Here is a 14,907-nt window from a genome sequence, read left to right on the forward strand (position 1 = left end):
TAATTTAGTTCCACTCTAGTCTATGAAGCTGAATAGCAAGGTATTGCATGTGTCTGATTTGTCACTAATTCCTATAGGATCTTTGTATCCTTGCAGTAAACAATTGCCTTCTCATTATCATCCATCTAGTCAGCATCTTCTTACCTACCTGGCTTGCTATATTTACAGCAGATGAAAGGTAGTCATTTCCACAAGGAGTATCTGAATCCTTAATTAACTTTTAATTACATGTGTCTGATGAAGTGGTTATTCACCCACAAAAGCTTATGCTCCAATACATTTGTTAGTATATAAGGTGCCACAGGACTCTTTGTTGTTTTTTAATTCCCAATGTGTTACATTAACACATCAGCCAAAATACCTTATGTTAAAAGGTTTTGCTTCATATATTTTTATTTAGTTTGAAAAGAAAAAGTCTAACTTAGTACCTAAATAGTGTTTCTCTCTACAGATTTTTTTTTTAAAGGAACATTGGCCTATCTCTGTACCAAATATTACCAGTGGAGCAAATTCAGAATAGTCTCTGCAGAGTAACATTTGAGAAAGTCTCACTTCTCTTTATTAATGGAGTGCAGTGATTTATTTCCTGTATTTTTTTTCTTTAAACTTCCCCCTCCTCCCTTCATTTATTTATTTATTTTACAGGCTCTAGGAATGAAATATGCCAACATGTTTCCCTCTGTGAAAACAAACTGTGCCCTCTACATGCCCGAGAGATATTGACAAGGCTGTCTGGTGGTCCCAGTCCTAGGTAATCAGGAACTTCTAATTTTAGAAATCTACCCTTTTGAAAAAAAAGTAAAACCAGGACTCACAAGAACCACTCCTCCCCACTGCCCCAAACGCGAGGGTGGATGTTAAGATACATGTCACACCCCTTGTACGGCTGGGTCAGGGCCAGGACAGAGAGGAGGATGGGGATTTCTCAGTGTTATTGTCCAAGATGTCCATGTCTCTCCAGCAAGGGCTGTATCACTGCTGGCCTCAGGCAAACCCACACAGAAAACCCCTGGCTGCGGGTGGCGGGGGCGGCTGTTCTGTGCCTACTCGACCCGCTGCTCTCGTCGGCCGGGCACACTGAGGGGCGCGGCGAGGGGAAGGGGAGCAAAGAGCCGGGCCAAGGGAGCGAGCTGGGCTGCGAGAGGGACCCGCTCATGGTGGCGGTGAGGAGCCTCTGAGCCGCTTCCTAAAGCACGAGCCCGGGGCCGGGTACCCGCGCTGTGCACGAGCCCCGCCCGCCTGGGACACAGGGAAGAAGGGGGGGGGGGCTCCAGGGCAAAGCAGCAGAGACGGGGCGCGGGGGGTCCCCGACCCCAGGCCCGGCGGGGACCGGGGGCAGCACGAGCCCGGCGCTACTCACAACAAGAAGCTCATGGCGCAGGCGGCGGCGGCGGCGCGGGACCAGCAAGTGGCTCCGCTCTCGGCTCCCAGCGGCAGCGGCCGGCGCAGGGGGGCGGGGGAGAGCGCGGGGCGGGGCGCGGAGAGCCGGGGCCTCCCTCGGCCGTGCGGGGCCGGGATCCCCGCAGCCCGTTGCCTCGGCAGCGCCCTTGGGCTCCTCCATCCCCGCTGCTTCAGGCCTCCCCAGCTCCACCTCACACCGTGACATTGACCCCAGCCGCCCCCCACTGCCCCAAACACCACCCCCAGCATCCCTGCCACCCCCCAAAACCACCTAACCCCCACATACCAGTGCTCCCCTGGCACTAACCCTGCCCCAGCATTCCCTCCCCAAACACCACCTCCAGCATCCCTGCCACCCCCCAAAACCACCTACCACTGCCCCCAAAAACTACCTACCACTGCCTCCCCCAACCCCCACATACCAGTGCTCCCCTGGCACTAACCCTGCCCCAGCATTCCCTCCCCAAACACCACCCCCAGCATCCCTGCCACCCCCAAAAACCACCTACCACTGCCCCCAAAAACTACCTACCACTGCCTCCCCCAACCCCCACATACCAGTGCCTCCCCTGGCACTAACCCTGCCCCAACACTCCCTCCCCAAACACCACCCCCAGCATCCCTGCCACCCCCAAAACCACCTACCACTGCCCCCAAAAACTACCTACCACTGCCTCCCCCAACCCCCACATACCAGTGCCTCCCCTGGCACTAACCCTGCCCCAACACTCCCTCCCCAAACACCACCCCCAGCATCCCTGCCACCCCCAAACCACCTACCACTGCCCCCAAAAACTACCTACCACTGCCTCCCCTAACCCCCACATACCAGTGCCTCCCCTGGCACTAACCCTGCCCCAACACTCCCTCCCCAAACACCACCCCCAGCATCCCTGCCACCCCCAAAAACCACCTACCACTGCCCCCAAAAACTACCTACCACTGCCTCCCCTAACCCCCACATACCAGTGCCTCCCCCTGGCACTAACCCTGCCCCAACACTCCTTCCCCAAACACCACCCCCAGCATCCCTGCCACCCCCGAAAAACCACCTAACCCCCACATACCAGTGCCCCCCTCACAGCACTAACCCTGCCCCAACACTCCCTCCCCAAACACCACCCCCAGCATCCCTGCCACCCCCAAAACCACCTACCACTGCCCCCAAAAACTACCTACCACTGCCTCCCCCAACCCCCACATACCAGTGCTCCCCTGGCACTAACCCTGCCCCAACACTCCCTCCCCAAACACCACCCCCAGCATCCCTGCCACCCCCAAAACCACCTACCACTGCCCCCAAAAACTACCTACCACTGCCTCCCCTAACCCCCACATACCAGTGCCTCCCCCTGGCACTAACCCTGCCCCAACACTCCCTCCCCAAACACCACCCCCAGCATCCCTGCCACCCCCGAAAAACCACCTAACCCCCACATACCAGTGCCCCCCTCACAGCACTAACCCTGCCCCAACACTCCCTCCCCAAACACCACCCCCAGCATCCCTGCCACCCCCAAAACCACCTACCACTGCCCCCAAAAACTACCTACCACTGCCTCCCCCAACCCCCACATACCAGTGCTCCCCCTGGCACTAACCCTGCCCCAACACCCCCTCCCCAAACAACGCCCCCAGCATCCCTGCCATCCCCCAAAACCACCTACCACTGCCTCCCCCAACCCCCACATACCAGTGCTCCCCTGGCACTAACCCTGCCCCAACACTCCCTCCCCAAACACCACCCCCAGCATCCCTGCCACCCCCAAAACCACCTACCACTGCCCCCAAAAACTACCTACCACTGCCTCCCCTAACCCCCACATACCAGTGCCTCCCCCTGGCACTAACCCTGCCCCAACACTCCCTCCCCAAACACCACCCCCAGCATCCCTGCCATCCCCCAAACCACCTACCCCCACATACCAGTGCCCCCCTCACAGCACTAACCCTGCCCCAACACTCCCTCCCCAAACACCACCCCCAGCATCCCTGCCACCCCCGAAAAACCACCTACCCCCACATACCAGTGCTCCCCCTGGCACTAACCCTGCCCCAACACTCCCTTCCCAACCACCACCCCCAGCATCCCTGCCACCCCCCAAAACCACCTACCACTGCCCCCAAAAACTATCTACCACTGCCTCCCCTAACCCCCACATACCAGTGCCTCCCCCTGGCACTAACCCTGCCCCAACACTCCCTCCCCAAACACCACCCCCAGCATCCCTGCCACCCCCGAAAACCACCTAACCCCCACATACCAGTGCCCCCCTCACAGCACTAACCCTGCCCCAACACTCCCTCCCCAAACACCACCCCCAGCATCCCTGCCACCCCCCAAAACCACCTACCACTGCCCCCCAAAACTACCTACCACTGCCTCCCCTAACCCCCACATACCAGTGCCTCCCCCTGGCACTAACCCTGCCCCAACACTCCCTCCCCAAACACCACCCCCAGCATCCCTGCCATCCCCCAAACCACCTACCCCCACATACCAGTGCCCCCCTCACAGCACTAACCCTGCCCCAACACTCCCTCCCCAAACACCACCCCCAGCATCCCTGCCACCCCCTAAAACCACCTAACCCCCACATACCAGTGCCTCCCCCTGGCACTAACCCTGCCCCAACACTCCTTCCCCAAACACCACCCCCAGCATCCCTGCCAGCCCCAAAACCACCTAATCCCCACATACCAGTGCCTCCCCCTGGCACTAACCCTGCCCCAACACTCCCTCCCCAAACACCACCCCCAGCATCCCTGCCACCCCCCAAAACCACCTACCACTGCCCCCAAAAACTACCTACCACTGCCTCCCCTAACCCCCACATACCAGTGCCTCCCCCTGGCACTAACCCTGCCCCAACACTCCCTCCCCAAACACCACCCCCAGCATCCCTGCCATCCCCCAAACCACCTACCCCCACATACCAATGCCCCCCTCACAGCACTAACCCTGCCCCAACACTCCCTCCCCAAACACCACCCCCAGCATCCCTGCCACCCCCCAAAACCACCTAACCCCCACATACCAGTGCCTCCCCCTGGCACTAACCCTGCCCCAACACTCCCTCCCCAAACACCACCCCCAGCATCCCTGCCACCCCCCAAAACCACCTAACCCCCACATACCAGTGCCCCCCTCACAGCACTAACCCTGCCCCAACACCCCCTCCCCCAAACCACCTACCACTGATTCCCCCACTGACCACCAAAACCACCTACCACTGCTTCCCCAAACCCCACATACCAGTGCCCCCCCTACCGGCATTACCCTACCCCAAACACCACCCCCAGCATCCCTGCCACCCCCAAAAACCACCTACCACTGCCCACAAAAACCACATACCACTGCCTCCCCAATACACTGCACCCCCTCTCCAAACATCACCCACAGCACCCCACTGCCTCCCCCACTGCCCACCAAAACCACCTACCACTGCTTCTCCCAACCCCACATACCAGTGCCTCCCCCCGGCACTAACCCTGCCCCAACACCCCCTCCCCAAACACCACCCCCAGCATCCCTGCCACCCCCCAAAACCACCTACCACTGCCTCCCCCAACCCCACATACCAGTGCCCCCCTCACAGCACTAACCCTGCCCCAACATCCCCTCCCCAAAACCACCTACCACTGATTCCCTTACTGCCCACCAAAACCACTTACCACTGCCTCCCCCAACACCACATACCAGTCCCCCCCTTTCCAGCACTAACCCTGCCCCAACACCCCCTCCCCAAACACCGCCCTCAAAAACCACCTACCACTTCCCACCAAAAGCACCTACCACTGCCTCCTCTATACACTGCACCCCCTCTCCAAACACCACGCACAGCACCCCACTGCCTCCCCCACTGCCCACCAAAACCACCTACCACTGCTTCCCCCAAGCCCACATACCAGTGCCCCCCGGCACTAACCCTGCCCCAACACCCCCTCCTCAAACACTGCCCACAGCACCCCACTGCCTCCCTTATACACTGCACCCCCTCTCCAAACACCACCCATAGCACCCTACTTTCTCCCATCCAAACACTATACCCTATTTCTGCAGCACTTCACTCCCCAAAACCTCCTACTGCCTCCCTTTTAGTACCTCACTCACCTAACACTACCTCCTGCAACAGCCTCTCCTCAATCAAGGACCCCCTCTACCAGCACTTCCTCCAAATACCTCCCACCTCTCCCCCTATTGCCTCCTCCCTAACCTCCAAGAATCTATCTGCAACAGGACAACTGTCTCCACCAAAGCCCCAATAGCATTTCCCTCATAACAAGCCTATCAGCATTTCAGACCTTCCCCCAAACCTTCATTAGTGCTTGCCCCATCCAAAGCCCCTACCAGTATTTTCCTCATAATATACCCTCAACACCTCCCCATTAGCATTTCTCTAAACTGAAGGCCCCCCCACTACACCCCATTCCCAACACCCATCATTCTGCACTAACATCTCCCAGTAACAAGATTAGTCTAGTGGACAAAGGCAAGGCACTGGACTGGGATTCTGAAAACCTGGGTCCATTTCCCAACTGACTCACAGATTTCATGTCTGTCCTTGGGTAAATCTCATAATAATTCTGTGCCTTAGTTTCTCATCTGCTGCAAAGATAATAGTTCCCTATTTCATGAGGGTGCTGTGAGGATAAAATCCACTAATTAGTGTGATGCAACTCAGATATTTTGGTGAAAAAAAGACATTTAAGTAGATAGCAAATCTATCCAAAGCCCCCAACATTCCCTAAGTCTCCCTCTCCCCACTTCTCCCAACAGCCCAACAAAACACCCAAGCCCCCCTCCCATACTATTTTGTCATCATCCCCTTGCCTTCACTAAAGCCAAATGCCTCTTTACACACCAGCATGCCTCCTAACAGCAGAACCTGCCCAATTTACCCCAACTCAGGCCACCCCAAGAGCAAGGTCTCGCAAAAGCCCCTTCTCCCAAACCTCCACCACTCAATCCAGTCCACAGTGTATATCCAGGACTTCCAACCTGTGTGTGTACTATTCATTACCTTAGGTGGTTCAGATAAACCACTGAAATTATCCTACCTCTGTTGTTTGTACCCCAAGTTCAGGCTCCTCTTTAAGGTATGTTTCATATAATGATGTAGCACTCCCTGCTAAGACTATAGCTGCAGGAAACATTACCATATGAGAAAATATATGACTTTAACTTACAAATTGTCACAGGACAAACATGCAACATAACATTATGCATTCTGCAGCCTACCGGCCTTCACCAAAAGGAATTTAATTTAATAATCCATTAATGTCCTATGAGTTAGGTTTGCAAGGAACATAATACTTTGCATTTCTATAGAACCATTTTTCCTCCACCCTGAAAGATTTGCTTTAGTTCCAAGATTTGCTTTAGTTTAGGAATTAATCAAGGGAACTCCTATGTCCTATACTGGAGGACATACTAGATGATCGCAGTGGTCCCTTTTGGCCTTATAATCATGAAACTATCAGCCTTCCATTCAAGGAACTCAAAAAACATTATCACGATTTTACAGATGCGGAAAGTGTGGCATGCAGAGGTTTATTTATTTGCCCATCAACAAACAGGAAATCTGTGACTGTCAGAAATAGAGCCCACAATTGCTGGCTCTCACATTTCTACTCTATTCACTCAACAATTCCGAGGAAAGAAATCAAGTGCTTTAAAAATATCAAGACAAGTAGCAACCCTAGTTTAGCATGTAATCTTTATCCAACCAGGCTAAACCCTTCAGTCGCTTAGGGCCACACCTCTTAATTAAAGATCAAGGCAGTTACAATCCAATCCAGTTTGTGCAAACTGATGCACTCAAACTTCTTGGAAATTGCCAGCATTACCCTTACCTGAGCCCCTGCCCTAACAACCTTTTTTTTCCACAGCAAGGTGGAGGTGTAATCTCTTCTCTCATTAACAGTAGTTCAGTGTGCAAAGTGGTAGAGATACATTCTGAAATAAAAATAAGTGCAAATAATCGTAATATTTTGCTTGCAAGTTATACTTTGATTGAATAGTGGGGAGGCGAGGCAGGTGTTCATGGGCCAGGAACCCCAACCGCGGGGGCATCCAGTGTTCAGGCGGATCGGGACCCTCTTCCTTTTCGTGCACCCGGATCCAGGGACCAATTGGAACTTCCCTCTTTGGGGCTGCCCGGGCGTGTGCCCAGCCCTTCATGCGTAGGGCTGTCTGGCCGAGATCACCGCCGTGCGAGGTTTAGCAGCTCCAGCAGACCACCCAGGGGTCCGAAAACCCAGGGAGACGCAAGGCTCAGCAGGGCGAAACACAGTTGCGAGAGCAAGCAGGAGTGTGCTGCGGTCCCCCACCACACCCAACGGGCCCACACCATGCACTGCCCTCTCGCAGGAGCCCCAGTAACCCCTGCTGCCCTCCCTGTCTGGTTCGCTGACTTCTTTTCTAGGGGATTGCCTGTTTTTTTTTCCCTCCTTTTCTTTTATGGGGGGGAGGGATAGCTCAGTGGTTTGAGCATTGGCCTGCTAAACCCAGGGTGGTGTGTTCAGTCCTTGAGGGGGCCATTGGATTGGTCCTGCTTTGAGCAGGGGGTTGGATTAGATGATCTCCTGAGGTCCCTTCCAACCCTGATATTCTATGATTCCATTATAAGGGGCCCAACCTCTGGATGGAATTCAGGGTGCACAGCACCTCTCAAGAGGTGCTCAGCAATTGATAAAATCAGAGTCAAAGTATTGGAGAATGCTGCAGGCCACATTTCTGGGCTGTTTAGACTGTGCTTTGGTTGTCCCTACCTTACAAGACAACTCCTAGACCAAGCAAGAGACTCTTACTTTTCTTGTGAGTCTCTCACCCAGCTGCTGCTTGTATTCTAGTCTAAACAAAAATAAAAAACACACTCCAAACACATCGGCTGTTGGTGAAACCTTAGCCCTCTTGAAGTCAATGGCAAAACTCCTATGGCTTTAGAAGGCCCAGGATTTCACTCCTTTATTTCACAAGTTGCTGGGTGCAAGCAGATGCCTGCTGCAGGATCCCTGAGTTCCATGTCAGTGGCTGTAGAGTCTGTCCATGTGGAACAACTTGTAGGATCAGGGCCATAGTTTGAGACAAACAAAAAAAATTCAGCTTAGCATTGAAATACACAAGAAAGGCAGGCGACCTTCAGGGTTTCTGTAAGGCAAGTTAAACTTTGCCAAAAGATGTTAGAACTTAACACAGAGTTTTAAAATTTGCATAGGATAAGTTCTAGGTTGTTTTTTTTTCAATAAGTCGCCTTACAACTTTGAAAGTCTCCTGCTTTACTCATGCATTTAAAATTTGAACGGCTTTTTCTGTGTTCCAAACTAAGTCAGAATGTCAGGTTGGTGTCTCCCTGCTCTACCCATAATTATATTTTAATACTCTGTAGTCAAGACACCTTTTTAAAAAATGGTTTATTGGGGAGAATTGGGATGTAATTAGAATGCATTTAAGATGACATTGCATTTTTCTCAATACATTTGTTAACAATCTGTATCTAGAGGGTATTTCTGCATTTGTTGGCTGGACAGATTAGGCCCTATGCCTCAAAAAATATTGGGGGGAAAAACGCAAATGCAGATCTATTCTGGTTTTGACCTGAATAATTTGCATTCCCTCCTCCCACCCAAATGCACTCTTCTGCCTGCAAAATGTTGTATTTTAGTAGCAAGCTAAATTTCAAAGTCTTACTGCAGTATACTATAGGAGACGCTTTACTTTGGTAACTGTCACGGGAGATTATATAACCTGTATTCTTTATGCCTTGTAGCATTTTTCTATTCCTAAGGGCAGTAGAGATGCTTATTCGAGACAGCGGGGATATGCGGAATCAGCAGCAGACTGCAGTGTTACATAAGCATAGAACTGCTCAGCTGAGCAAGTAAAGACATGTTAAATCTAACAGATAGGAGGAGACAGAGGGCCAGCACCAGCGCTAATGGGTTCTTGGGCTGCCGCCACATCCACAACACCAACACCAGAGGGCCTTATGCTCCACTAAAAGTATTGCTCACAGGAACCTGATTGGAAGAGCTTTGGAGCCCAGCTGGAGCGGGTACACTATTTAAGCTGGAAAAAGACAGAAAATCATCTGTGCAACAAGATGGATCCTTGTTTCCCGCTACAACATAGTGTGCTGTCAACTACTTGACTCCCAGCCTTGTCCCCGACTTCAGTCCTGCCCTGCCCTGTTCCCTGCTCCTTTTTGCTGAGTCCAACCCTTGGTTTAACTCTCTGATTTTGATCCTGGGTCTGATCCTCGTCTCTGACTGGTTCTGACCCTTGGTTCCATTTCCTGTCTCCTGCTCTGACTACTAGCTCAGAGTGCCCATGTCCCAGTCCCTGATAGCAACGGCCTCACATCTACTATACCACAAAGCATAAAAAATTACTTCGACAGGGCCCTAAAACTAAAACTTGACAAAACGCTTTGGTTCCAAATGAAAGTTTCCAGGTTCTATTCACTGATAAACATTAATTCATTTGGTGCTTGTAGCACAAAAATGTGCTTAAAATTATAATAAATACGTACTTTTTAAGGTGTATAGTTTAATCACAACATTCCCTTCTGCAACTAATATAATGCAGTACATTAATGCCAAGGTTCTAGGAATATTGTACACTACATCTTGGATGAAATCTACAGTATACTACAAGATGGTTTTTTAGCAGGTGTATTGTTTTCCTGATTAATGTTTGGTATTTGTCTCCAGGGGAATGGATACCTAGATGACTGATTAATATGATAACTGAATATTTACAAGTGGATATCTGACAGACTCCATGGTCAGTACCTCTAGAGTTATTTTCGTGTACTAAATCAAATCCTGAACAAACAAGCAAAGCATGAATAAGTGATTTTTACCACAGGAATGACAAAAGATTGTGTGATGGGACATAATCCTCACCCCCAACCAGAAGTAGGACACTTCTTCAATTTGAGCATGTCCAGTTACAGCTGGATATTAGTTAGAATAATAAATATGGTCATTTGTTACCTCCAACACATCCCATGGATTTCTTGTACCATGCTGTGTGTGGCCCCTACTTCCTCACATGCTAACAATATGCATCTCTGAGATAAAGCGTCGAAGCTTTCTCCAGAGATCTCCACAGTGTTTGTGATATGGAGTTCCTTTGCATGGCCTCTTGCAGCTGAGTCTCAATGATGGATGTTTTGCAGTATCATTCAATGCAGCCCAGAGTAGGCACAAAATATGATACTACATATGTACAGGGTTTGCAGGTTAGGCTATTAGAATATAGAATAGTCTCCTAAGAAAAATCAAGGAAATCCTATTCCTTGAATCATTTAAAGTAAAACAAATCACTTATGACTATACTGAAGGCAGCAATTGTGCTTTGGTAAAGTGATACACAGAGTATCCTACCAGAAGAGTAGCACCTGTTCTGATGCATAACTTGTTCAAGACTTTTCTTCTTTCTGCATCTCAGGCTACAGAAAACAAGAATTTGTATAAGTAATTTTTAACACACAACTTTGCTACCAATAACATAGTTAACAATGAACAATACGCTGTCTTCCTAGAAATATAAATCCTCTAAATCCTTAATCAAATATGATATTGATGGGGAAGTTCAGATATAACATTTTTCCTTTTTCAGATAGGCTTTTAACCAGGGTTTCTGATGAATAAATAAATACAAGGTGCATTTGACATATGTAATGAAACTTTTTCTTACCCTGGCTGTAGGGTCTTTGCTTCATAAATACATTCACGTTTACATATAAATGTTTTGTTACAGGAGTCACAGTGATGCCTGGAAGAGATCAGTGTTACATTAAGGCGATAATACACGTGAAATCATTGTCATATATTGCTTATAGGCTGCCTGTTTTGCCAACAAACTGTTGCCTCCTAAAAGTAATCTTGCAGACACTCTGAAAGCTGCAAGATGGGTTCTGGAATGGGATACTACCCAGATAGATATTCTTCACATCAGTGGAGGAACAGATACGTTGAAGGCAAGACGGGTGAAAATAGATGTGCATACACCTATTGTGGAAGGGAATCCTCTTTGTGCCCTACTCAATTGAGAAATCTTCAAGAACAATTTCTCTATATGAAAATAAGATCTATGTAGCACAGCCAGTCAGTGAGGATCAATGATTTGGTTATGCAGAGAAAAGCTGTCTGGCCTGGACGCTGATTTATGTTATAGGCCAAACTGTCAAAAGCAGCTTCTAAAATTGTACCCGCAAAGTTTCTGCACTCAATTTTTTGTATATGCAAAACCTGGGTCTGCATATTCAAATACATATTATGAATGCAAACCTAGGTCTGGCACATGTAAAAACTTGAACATTAAAAACAACAGGCTCAGCTTTAAAAGCTGGGCTGAAGCCCCTTTGCAAATCCATATATGTGACTTCTTGTGTCCAAAATCCAATACATTTGAGAGGACTGTTGTCCAAGGTAACAAAAGTCCAACTCATCCTATTACATAAAATTGTTTATATTTATGAGCAAAAATTAGGAGAGAAATAGATTGGTACAAAATGGGCTGTTTATTTTCAAAGAATGGTGATAAGGGGCCTTCAAGGCTCCTGGTAAAGTCATGTGTTGGCATAACAAGCTGATTCTAGATTCTGATTCTAGAAATGGGAGAAAGTGTTTACAGTTTAAATCACCAAAATGTTTTGATTGGTTAATTTTAATGGGAGAGGTTGCCTCCCCTTCTTTGACAGTGTTTATCTGGGGTTGCACTAGATAGAAGAAGTGGCATGTGAGACCGAAAGGCATGAGCTTCACCATCATGGCTGCCAATACCCTCACCATCTTCTGGAAGCCTGGGATCCACCACGACAGGGTGGGTCTTCACGCTTCCAATTCTGAAAGAATCCCTACCGGAGAAGGTCAGAGAGGGAAAACCAGAGAACATCACCAGCTTTGGCTAAATCCTGACAACCTTGCATGTGAGCCTTAGGGTCCTGCTGTCACATCCTCCGTCATGTGTCATTTTCCTTTCCTACCCTTTTTTCTTTTCTTCATTATTTCTTTTTGCCTTGGACTGATAAGAATTTACTTATTTGGCCAAGGTAACTCCACCTTTTTCAACACTGCTGTGAGCCTGTGACCAGAAAGGCCAGCTAACAGCAATAGCCTGAATAGCCCAATGCCCAAGTCACAGAGTGGCTGATCAGACAGCGAGCTGGGCCTGTATTACTCCAACAGCGAGGATGTAAGTGAAACTCAGTACCAGAAACAGAAGCTGCATATCTATTATTCTTTTATTTCCCCTATTGTATGCTTGTCTCATCTTAAAGGAACAACAACAGCAGTTCTATGCCATCTAAAGTAACCTTTTCTCTCACCACCCGACCAAAAAAATAATAATAAAAAAAGGAGTTAGGACTGTCTTTAATACCAATTAATACCATGTAAAAGACTCTCAAGTGTAGCGATGGTGGGTTTCCCTATGTACTCCTTTAAGGGAGAGGGCATAAGGAATAAATAAAATAAAATAAAATAAAATAAAAATTAATGCTTTACATTCCAAATACTTTGTTTATCCTTCTTCTTCGGTGTCTTTTTTTAATAAAAAGTTTAAAAGATTGTAATGGTGGTTATTACAATGGGAGTAAGCCTACAATAACTCAACATGAAATCCTGAACCACACTTCACAGTTTAATGTTATAACTGAACAAGCCTTCATTTACATCTTAACCCTAATTGGTCCTGAGATTCCCATTTATCAACCCAACAGGACACATGTATCTTAGGGCTTGTTCACACTTTATTCCTGAGGGAATTCTGCGCCACTGCACATGTGCAGAATTTATATCCCCTGCAGATTTCTTTGCTTACTTGCAGAAAAATGACTTTTTGATGAGGAAGCAAAAGGAAGCCACAAGAGCAGTCTAACGACCCTCCCCAGCAGTATGTTCTGGGTGCACAAGGCATCTGGCAGAGAAGTAAAACACTGTGGGGCAGGGGGCAAGACTAGGGAAGACCCGGCTGAGCTGGGGAGGATGGGACTTCCTCTTCCCTTGCATGGGATCCAGGACTATGTCAGACCCATCCCCAGATTTCTCCCAGCTGTAGGAAGCTCTGTAAACTTCCCCCCACACACACACTTCCTGCACCCATTGCTCCTCAGCTGTAGGGGGATGGATCACTGTACAGGGAGCTGCTCCCCCATCCACCCAACCCCCATGCATCCAGACCCCCTCATACCCAGACCCTCCTGACAAGCCTCACCCCCCCCACAAGCCCAGGACCCCTGCACCTGGACCACCCCAACAAGCCACCCATACCCAGATCCCCACCCTACCAAGCCCCAACCGGCTGCACCTGTATCCTCACCCCACTGAACCCCACTCCCTCTGCACCTGGACCTCCCACTGAGCTCCCCACACCCAGACCCCCCTGTTGAGCTCTATCCCCCACCAGACCTCCCCTGCTGAGCCCCAACCACCTTTATCTGGACCCCTCTGCAGAGTCCCATTACCATTACACCTAGACACCCCCCCCCCCGATTCCCCCACTGAGCCACCTGCACCCAGATTGCCCCACACAGAACCCTCTCAACCCACAACTGGATTCCCCTAGGCTAAGCCCCTCCCTGCCCACACCTGATGCACCTGGCACAGAGGGGCAGGGCCCTGGGATGTTTCTGCGGCAGGCCCAGTCCTTGTGCTGTATTAGTTTTGGTGCAGCCTCACCACTGAGTCCATGTCCTGGGGTGGGGAAGCTGCACAATGATCTCCCATCTCTGTGCAACCAGTGGCCTGTGCTCCCTAATGCCATGCTGGAGCCTCCACATATATATGACAAATAAAATTTGCAGAATTTTAAAACATTATGTGCAGAATTTATATTTTTTTTGTGCCGAATGCTCTCAGGAGTAACACATACAATGCTACAGTGGTGCAGCTATGCTGCTCCAACATTTCAATCAAGACACTACCTGCATTGATGAAAGGGCTCTTCCTGTTAGCATAGGAATTCTACCTCCCTGAGAAGAGGAGAATTCTCCTGTCGACCTATTGCTGTTTACATCAGAGGTCTGTTTAACTGTATTGCCAGGAGTGTGGATTTTTCACACCTCAAATTAATGTACGATTTCAGAGTAGTACCCATGTTAGTCTGTATCCGCAAAAAGAACAGGAGTACTTGTGGCACCTTAGAGACTAACAAATTTATATACTGAGCTAATTTCCTAGTGTAGATCAGGCCTTATTAATTTGACACAATTAATCTTTTTCCTGCTGCCTTCACCCTGTTAGTTGCATAATTTCTTTTGCCTTAGTGACCAAGCTTTTCAAAACAGGAAACAGTGTTTTAGAAGGGAAAATAGGAACTAACTATAATTGAAATGGGAGATGACAACATGGTTAAATGATTAAGGCAGGGACATGGGTTCTTTTCCCACCTCCACTAGACTCACTGTGAGCCTAGAAAAGCTACCCAAGTGCACTATGCCTCAGTTTACTCACCTGCAAGATGGATATATTAGCTATTATAACTACCTTTCTCTT

The 14,907-nt window shown here is 49.2% G+C and overlaps 1 protein-coding gene across 1 annotated transcript in view; it reads right to left on the reverse strand.

The window, feature by feature from the left end:
- Window positions 1-1,439, reverse strand: part of MOB1B (MOB kinase activator 1B) — a 72,126-nt gene extending 70,687 nt beyond the window's left edge. Inside the window, exon 1 of the mRNA XM_050945078.1 lies at window positions 1,361-1,439. Coding sequence (XP_050801035.1) covers window positions 1,361-1,374 — 14 coding nt within the window. The 5' untranslated portion in view covers window positions 1,375-1,439. The remainder of the gene's footprint in view (window positions 1-1,360) is intronic.
- Window positions 1,440-14,907: the final 13,468 nt, after the last annotated feature.

The sequence above is a fragment of the Gopherus flavomarginatus genome, chromosome 3 (genome assembly GCF_025201925.1).
Source record: "Gopherus flavomarginatus isolate rGopFla2 chromosome 3, rGopFla2.mat.asm, whole genome shotgun sequence".
Lineage (NCBI taxonomy): Eukaryota > Metazoa > Chordata > Testudines > Testudinidae > Gopherus > Gopherus flavomarginatus.